Genomic DNA, 9,232 nt, shown 5'->3' with positions numbered 1-9,232 from the left:
TTCCTACAGTAAAAAAGAGGAAGGACTGCGTGGGGCAGGGATTTATAGGATATACAGTGTTATTATTGGTTAATGGTTGTCATGGACACTCTCCCCTGCACTCATGGAATTTGTAGTGTTTGATGTTTTTTTCTTTTTAACTTTGAATATGCTGAATAATAAAAGCGAGGCAAGAACTACATAATCCTTGCCTCCGCTTCCTTAATAGAATAAAAAATTGTGTCCTTAATAGAATCTAAAATTCTTGACTATAGCTAGAAAAGTTTTAATTCTATGGCAGGACTGAAGGCTTCGGATTATGCTAGTTTAAAGTCTATTCACCACATCAGACACTACGTCAACAATAGGTGTATGATAAAATACTTTGAATGTAGAATCATTTGATCAGTCTGCTGCTGTCATAATATCCTCCAATCTAGCTCCTGTTGAAAAGGCTTTAGAAGCCATAGCACCTCTGACTGAATGAGCTCCAAAGATGTTTACATGTATACCTGCTTCTGCCAATAACCCTTTGACCCAACTAGCCAAAGTTGCTGCAGTGACTGGTTGAAAAGGCTTCTGCAAAGAAATTAATAATTGACCAGAAACATCCTGTCTGAATTCACGAGTACAATCCTCATAAGCCTTTATACATTGAACAACACATAGCTTTTTATTATGTGGAAAAAACGGACATGAAACACACCTAGATAAAGTCATAGTACAACTGGTAATGGAAAAAGATACTCCTCTCGGAGTAAATACTCTACCTGATAAATACAAAGTTTTGACATCTGAAACTCTTTTACAGGAGAGTGAGCACAGTAACATCATAAGTTACGCTGACAATTGTTTACGGGACAGGTCCTCATTAGAAGGCCAACCTCTAAGAAATTGAAGAACAATGTTAACATCCCATAAAGATGAATATTTTGGTTGAGGGGGTTTCACCATACGAATGCCCCTAAGAATCTTACACATTAAAGGATGTTCCACCACCGGTCTACCCTGAATGTGGGGATGACCAGCTGTATTAATTGTCCTATAAGCCAAACATTGTGAAGCTTAATCAGACAGAAAATTGGCTATGACATGAATCTCTGAGCCCACAGGATCCAGACTCCTTTCACCGCACCAAAATAACAACTTCCTCCAGGCTTGCTCATATCTTTTATGAGTGGAGGGGGGCCAAGACTTGGATAAGAAAAACAGTGCAGTTTCTGAAACTCCAGGCACTTGCCATTGTCTCCTGCCATCAGGGACAATAGTCTCTGTAGAATCAGAGGGTGCGATTTGCCCATCGGATCCTTGAGAAGATCCTCACACACTGGCAGCATCACTGGAAAGTCGCACAAAAGGGCCATCACAGATGGGAACCAAGGCTGTGCTCTCCAATACAGAGTCACCAAAATATTTTTCGCTTGTTGACGAAGTACTTGGGCCAGGACACGCAGATTCATGGGGAAGGTGGGAAAAGCATAAAGCAGATCCCCTAGACAAGGTTGAAGGAACGCATCCGTCCCTGTCGACTGAGGGTCCGGTTTCCAGCTGAAATAACAGGGAAACTGGTTGTTCAACCGGTAAGCAAACTAATCTATCCGACAAGTTCCCCACTGCAGTTGAAGAGCATGGAAAATCTGAGGTCTGAGCTTCCAATCGCTGCCATCCTGCAGGAAGCGTGAGTTCCAATCTGCTGTCGTATTGGACGACCCGGAATGTATTCTGCTATCACCGATATTTGGTGTTGCAGACAATAATGCCAAAAGTCCTTTGCGATCTCTGCTAAAAGGCGAGATCTGGTCCCTCCTTGGCGATTGATATACCTGACTACGGACACACTGTCCATCCGGAGGAGGATGCAACATTGGACTTTGCGAGGGGAAAGGGATCAGATTGCAAATGCCCCTGCTAAGAGTTCCAGACAATTTATGTGGTAGTTCAGCTTCCCAGGGGACCAACGATCCCCGTCTCCACTAAGTCGCAACAAGCTCCCCAGCCCCACCGCCTGGCATCCAACTCTATTATGACATCTGGGCTGGAGGTAAAAATCGCTCTGCCATTCCAGGCATCCATGTGGGAGAGCCACCAAGAGATCTTGGTCTTGGCCTCCTCCGTGAGCGAACCAACTCTGAATACTGTAGACCTTTCTGAAGATGTAAGGAGGGCCCTGTAATGCAGCATACCTGGAAAAAATTGCTTGAATTGAAGAGGCAAGAAGGGCGACGAGTTGTGCCAACATCCTCAATTATATAGTCGGACAGGCAAGGGCTTTCTTGATTGAAGCCTGCTTGCTTAGAGGAAGAAGTAACAGGGCTTTGATTGAGTCTAACTGAAAACCTAAGAACTCTATAGTGTGTGCAGGACCATGTTGGATTTCTCAGAATTGATCATGAACCCGAGATCTTGTAACACTTGGACAGTCCAATTGAGATGACAAAGGATTGTGTCCTTGTCTTGAGCCATAAGAAGGATGTCGTCGAGGCATATGATGAATCTCATACCTCGTTCCCTTAGACATTGTATCACCGGGCGAAGAAGTTTGGTGATTGGAATTGAAGAAAACGTCTGTGGGGAGCGAAAATGGGCACTGAAAGGTATGCATCTTGGAGATCCAAGCGTACCATCCATTTGCCGTTTCTAATCAAGTCTCGGAAAAGATGTTTCTCCTCCATTTTGAAATGGCGTTACACAACCCATGAATTGAAGTGTTTGAGGTTCAACACCAGACGATTGTACTAAGAAAATTGTGCTTACGAACCTGTGAGAAAGAGGCACAGTCTCTACCATCGCCCCTTTCAGAATGAGCGCAATAATCTCTTCCTCAATAAATGCATGATCATCGAGGGAAAAATGAAGAGGGGGAACTCTCTTAATTGGAGAAGCGTAGAACTCTAATTGGAACCCTTGGACAGTTTGTAACAGCCACGGATCTTGTGTGATATTCTCCCAAGCCAGCAGGAACTGTTGATCTCTGCTCCCCAAAACTACTTCGGAGAAGGAAATGATCCTTACCTGAGGGATTGGTATCTTGAGAGGAACCTCCTCCACTGTAACCACTGGGGTAGAAGGTCGCTGAGTCATGAGCGCCTCCTCTGCCCGTTTGAATGGCAAATCTTGAAGCCTGGAATCTACGGTCTGGAGCTCAGCCCCTGATGCACCCAGCCCAGGCAAAAAGAGCATTATTAAAAACCTTTTTAATATTAGTTTGGGCTTTGTCTAGTGCTGTAAATGTCACAACATATTTGCCAAGATCCTTCACAAATTTGTCTCCAAAAAGCATGCCATTAGCTGAGGATCCAGCTTTGTTACTTGCCATGTCTGCCAGTTTAGGGTCCATGCGGATTAGGAAAGATCGCCTTCATTTGGTTGACATTGCGCAGTTCGCGCTGCCCAGAACACAGATAGCGTGCTGCACCATTCCAGTACGACCTTAGGATCCAGTGGGAACTTGTTTCTTTAGATTGAATAGCCAAATCCAAGATTTTTGTTAAAGGCCCTGACAGGTCTAACAACTTATCATGACAACCGCGCCAAGCACGGTCAAGACCCTTTTTTGGGATCTTTGGTGAACTTCTTTAGGAACGTCGCCATGCTGGGATCCAACTCTGGGGTATCCGCCACCTTGTCGACCAAGAAAGGCTGAGGACATTCCGACCGGAGTGTATTGAGCACTTCTTTTTCAAAACTTATGCGCAGCCTGTCCTGCACATAATGGGCCACTTCAACACTAGGGACCCACTCCGTGGAGCATCAATGAATTATATCCTCAGGGTTAAAAAGGAGATTCCGACCACTCGGAGCTGTTACGTCAGGGGTGACATGACGAGATTTGCGTTTCCTTTTTAATGGGGCGGAGTCTGTATGTGAGTCGTCCGACTCGGACTTAAAAGAGGAAGATTGAGCCTACAAATCAACTTGAGATTGAGAGAGCTTGGAAAAAGGACTTGCTGATTCTTGTGGGAACAAATCCTCATACTTGTGGTCATGCAGCACTGAAACTGCCATTTGAGCCAATATTTCAGCTGTGGAAGATAACCCAGAACATAGTAAAGGGAGGCCAGAAACCTCCAAAGGCTCAAAAATTTGCGAGTGAACTTGCTGACTGCCTTCGCCCAAGAGCTCTCTGCTGCCAAAGTTGGTCAAGGGTTGAGTAAATGGCTTTAAGGCCTTGATTAGGGCCCAATTCACGGAGTCCTGCACATGGTGTCCAAGTTTCTCCACCAATCTTTCCTCCATTTGGTACTCAATAGGCACTTCCTGCAGTTCTTCATACTGCTCCTCCTCATCGGAATAGTATACGATGGTGATAGTGCTGGGAGGTATAGAGAAGTTCAAAGGGGGGGGAACCCTAGAGCAGTTGAAATTAAAGAACAAGAAAAGAGCAGCAATATAGCTGCTTAGCCAGTCAGTATATTGTGGAGGGAGCCACCTGCTAATATGCAACACCAAAAAGTATTTTTCCCCCGGGCAAAGCCCTAATAACGCTTATTACAGTCCCGTCTGGCGATGAAAAGAGGCAGAGTGCACTGAAGTGGAATCAAGGTGTTGATCTGAACAGAAAACAAAACTCTTCTGATACAGAACAACACATAAGCGCGTCAGGCGAAATAGAAAGAGTACTGCGTCCTCTATAGCAAATACTTCACGGAAACAAAACCTTCGTCGGCCTCGATCCCATTCCACACCAGCAAGGACAAGGGATCAGGAGATCCCTATAGAGATAACAATGAAGAGCGCGACAACAATGGAAAGAAGCACGCACGCTCGAACAATTTGAATTACAATATAAAAAGCCGACAAACAGCACATATACGAAAAGCACTTATCTGGCTGCTGCAGCAGCAAAGAAAGAGGACGACTCTAGTGTTAAGACTATTTATTTCAACAGAGAAGGGCCATGATTGGCTTGCGTAATGTTCATAGGATATGTAGCCTAAAGTTTTTTATTGTTTTCATTGGCTGCTGTGTTGTCAGTAAAAGAAAGAGAAAGCATAATCCGAAGCCTTCGGTCCTGCCATAGAATTGAAACTTTCCTTTACATGAGCTAGGACATTTCTCAATTTTCCTCTTATTGGTTCCTGCATGCATACTAACGTTGCACTACATTGAAAACCCTATATCAGAAGAGTGATTAACAGTTATTAAGATACTTGGTAAATTCTTAAGAGACCTAATAAGGCAGTTTGACTATGCTTTTTATTTTTTTGTCAAGCTTATAAAATTGTTCCAATAACTCATTTTTTACATTACACAGTACGTACACTCTCGTGTATTATATAACCACTGAAATGTTTGGAATATAATATGAACTCTATTTTTATAATAAGAACCGAACCTCTACTTGATTCAGTAACTCCAATAAAGTAGCGATAATAAAACTAGAGGTAAGCAAATCAGGGCACTCCTGTGTGTCTATCCAACGCATAAACCAATCTAGTATTTGACTGGTTTATGCAATTCTATGGATTCCTTGCCTTAGTCTTTCGTTAAGGTTGTGCTTCGCGTGAGTAGGCCAGCGCCCGCGCACATTTCTTGTCGCCACGGCAACCGCAAGCTGGCGTCTCGCCCTCCTGTGCTGCCATTGTTACGTCAGGCGCAGGTCTTTGATGTCAGCACGTTGTCAGTGAGTCGCTGCGCCCCGCCTACGTTCTTCCAAGCAGAGGCTTCCAAGATGGTGGCGCCTGCGTTGTTTTGTCCCCGGTGAAGCGGCGGGGCCCGGCAGGGATGAGGGCCGTGGCAGGCCGAGGATGCTGAAGTGCACCGGCTTCTTCAGGGGCATCGAGTGTCCCTATGAACGGGCCGGAGGTGAGGGGCGCTGCCGTAGACCCCACTGCCATTTCAGGCACGGGGCCCGAGGCGGAGGCAACAGCAGCAGCAACAACAACAACACCGGCGGTAGCAGCAACAATAACAACAGTAGCAGTAGCGCAGAAAGCGGAGCACAGGGTAAGGCTTCAGGGGCGGAAAGCAGGGGTGGCTTGTGTCACATCCGCCGGTAGTAATGAAACCTACATCAGGTAGACACAGATTGGAGCTGATGGTAAGGCTCACCCGGTGTAATGCATAGGGAGAGCCTGGCAACACCTGTCGGGCGAGGGCTGAAGACAGTACCAACATCACCAGAGTCCCGGCCCGCGGGGCAAAGAAGATAACGGAGCCTTACCCTAGATGTCAGTTGAGATGTCACACTAGAGCAATGGAGTAGAGCTTCATGTAGAGACGAGGGGCAGTAGCGTTATTACCGTGGACCATGATGTTGAGTCTATGATAAGTGATATATAACCAGGGCCGCGTGAACTATACACCGGGGGTTGATCAAATTATGTGGCATGGTTGACTGAATTATGAAGCAAGAAATGTATATTATGCCGTGTTATGCAGTATGTTTTGCGGTTGTATTAGTTCATTTTTGTTGTTGTTATTTTTAAATATGAAGACACTGATCGGATATTTCACTTTATTAGTACCTGTTTACCACCCAGTACAACGGGAAACAGAAAGATGACTGTTAAAGTGAGTCCACTCAGTTGAGGTTACTCAGGAGACCTTTATTAATGCAGCATTCAACACAATGTATACCTGCTCCTTCCAGTCTTCTTTTTTCCTTCTCCAACTGCCGCTCTTAGAATCTCTCGACATCCCACCTTCTAATCTCTGACATCATTAAGTTAATGATGTCAGAGAGCTAAACCAAACCTCAACAATGACCATTCAAGCTTTGCGGAGGGATTTCTACTGCTTGGGAACACGTATTGCCTCTTTTTACTATTTCAAAAAAAAATGTTTTAGATGGTTGAGCTCGAAATAATTTTAAGGTTGTAGAGTAGATGATGGATGTTGCTGGAAATCCATAATTATTCGGAAAACGCAATGGCTTCAGCTTCACAGACACTCCTGTTATCACATCATAGCTCTTGGACACCTAACCCACGCTTTGGGATTGCTCATAGGAGGGGGCTGTTGGTGACTGGCAGAGGCTAAATACGGGCTCTAGAGCGCGCACAAAGTCAGGAGCTAGGCGAAGGACAACAACGCAAATAGATAATAGCAATACATCACCCTACAAGGAACGAGGCTTAACCTAAAGTTCGAAAACACGAGTCAGTAATACAATTTGTGATACTGTAACAACGCTTGTACAGAAAAATGCGGTGAGCATGAAGTCTGGAAGAAGCAACACTGACTTGTTGGATTTTTATCAAGCGGGCCCATTTTACTGGCAGAGGCTGTTATTCCCAGGCTAAAATTACGATCCTATTTGACGGCACAAATTTATATAAAATATATTCCATTTGCTGAAGCTTAAATAATCGAACCAACTACATTCATTCAAACTTTGCATTGTCATATTATGAGTCCCCCCACCCCCTCAAACACAACAGATACAGCTAGAAGGTCTGTTCGGATTTATCTTGACAGAAGCCAAAACATGGGCTAACTGCAAACCTCAGTATTGATATATATCTTAATAATAATAGAGAGCACTCCTCTACACTTATTGTATATGATTTGTCTCCGCCAATCAAAATTTGTTGCTACAGTTGGCACTTCTGAGTGCATTCCTAGAAGTAATTGCCAGAAGAAGATATAATTGTACTCTGGACCTCTGGAATCATGATGATATAGAGGACCATATTGTGCATCAAGCTTGAAAATGTGTGTCAAAGGGCAAATTATGTGGCATGATGCAGCACATTTTGTGAAAGTGTTACTTATTCATTAGGTTGTCATTTTGTTTTCACAATTCTTAACACTGGACATAGGCTTCACCTATTGAGTACCAGTTTAACACCCAAATATAGCAATAGGCAAAAGAAAGGTGACTAGTCAACCTTTGCGACTGGCCTTCCACTGTGCAGCAGCACTTGTCTCCACGTTATTAGTAATATTATTCAGTCAGTTTGAGTTGGAAACTTTTTATTTTGGTTAAACTCTGCAAATTGTGCAGCAGATGATCGATTTTATGGTGATAAGGCAAATCCACAATTATGTGGAAAATGTTGCTGCTGCAAAATTGCATAATTCCATTCGCCTTGATCGTACTTGCCCTACAAAAAAAATAAGCTCATAAATATTTATTTCATTTTTAAAGCACACAGCGTCCACCTACAAGGTCTGTGAGGATTTAGCCAGAGCAAAGCAACATTTCCATCGAAACATAGACTCACTGTGCCACGCTTCTACCAAGCTCTTTCTTTGAAAGTATAGTGAAATAAGTAATCGTGTTTTCTCACTTCTAGATCAACTTGATTCACCAATGTTCATACTAATTCTACAGGGAGCATCATTCTACACTGTTGGTTCTTAACCAGTGGTCTTGGGGCACCAGGGGTCCATGGCTGCTTAGAAAATTAAATATTTAGAGAATAATAAATGTATATAAATGAAGAAGCAACGTGAAAAAATGAAAATTGATGTCTGAAAAGGAAGTTACAAATGGATGGTTTTAAGGGCAAATTCGATGCTCACAGTTGTACAATGATTATGTTAAGTTACACTAAGCAGTCCATCCAGGACAGGGTGGAGCGCTTCATTAGCTTGGAGTTGTGTGAGTACATGGAAGCTTTCTGATATGGACTTAGTGGTTTTGTTTGAGATGCAACGTTAGATACGATTTGTATTAGTGAATGGGTTCCTATTTTTGAAGATTGTGCAATGTTAGCCTGGTTATTGAGACCTTATGTGGTCACCTCTGTAGGAACGATTCCCCAACACGAGGGGTGGATGAACTGCTGAAGGATTGGGCATTATCGGCTAGTGTGGTCAATAAGGGGTACGTTTATTTTACTTTTCATTTCTCTCGTTCGACCACCATCTTTAATTGAAGCCGAGTATAACTTTGAGTTATTTTCACTGATAATCTCATAATATTTGGCAGTGGTAACAAGCAATTTGGATAATAGGGACTGGGAGCTCTTTGATTCCAATACGTATCAAGATTCGATCAAACGGGTACTTTTCATTGGATCTAAGGGTGTCACCCGCAACATTATGCTAACACACAGAGGTTTCCAAAAAATAGTTGACTCCACCTGTGCATGAACTGGACTCTTGTATATAACACTTTATACATATTACTTTTATTACGGGATTTCAGATTTATTTAATCTATCCTTTCCTGTTCTAGCACATAGCTGTTGGTACTTAACAAATGCTGACTATCTATGAAGACATATTATGGGTATGTGAACACGTATAGCATGTTTGCATGAATATTTAGGTATATTAGAGGATCATATTTGTTTCCACGTTT

At 43.3% G+C, this 9,232-nt stretch overlaps 1 protein-coding gene across 1 annotated transcript in view; it reads left to right on the top strand.

Moving 5' to 3' along the window:
• Window positions 1-5,613: 5,613 nt before the first annotated feature.
• The window catches only part of REXO1 (RNA exonuclease 1 homolog), a 346,277-nt gene continuing 342,658 nt past the window's right edge, over window positions 5,614-9,232 (top strand). The window contains exon 1 of the mRNA XM_069218223.1: window positions 5,614-5,925. Within this exon, the coding sequence (XP_069074324.1) occupies window positions 5,727-5,925 (199 nt within the window). The 5' untranslated portion in view covers window positions 5,614-5,726. The remainder of the gene's footprint in view (window positions 5,926-9,232) is intronic.

This window comes from Pleurodeles waltl, chromosome 12, assembly GCF_031143425.1.
Source record: "Pleurodeles waltl isolate 20211129_DDA chromosome 12, aPleWal1.hap1.20221129, whole genome shotgun sequence".
Taxonomy (NCBI): domain Eukaryota; kingdom Metazoa; phylum Chordata; class Amphibia; order Caudata; family Salamandridae; genus Pleurodeles; species Pleurodeles waltl.
This window is presented reverse-complemented; position numbering and strand designations above follow the sequence as displayed.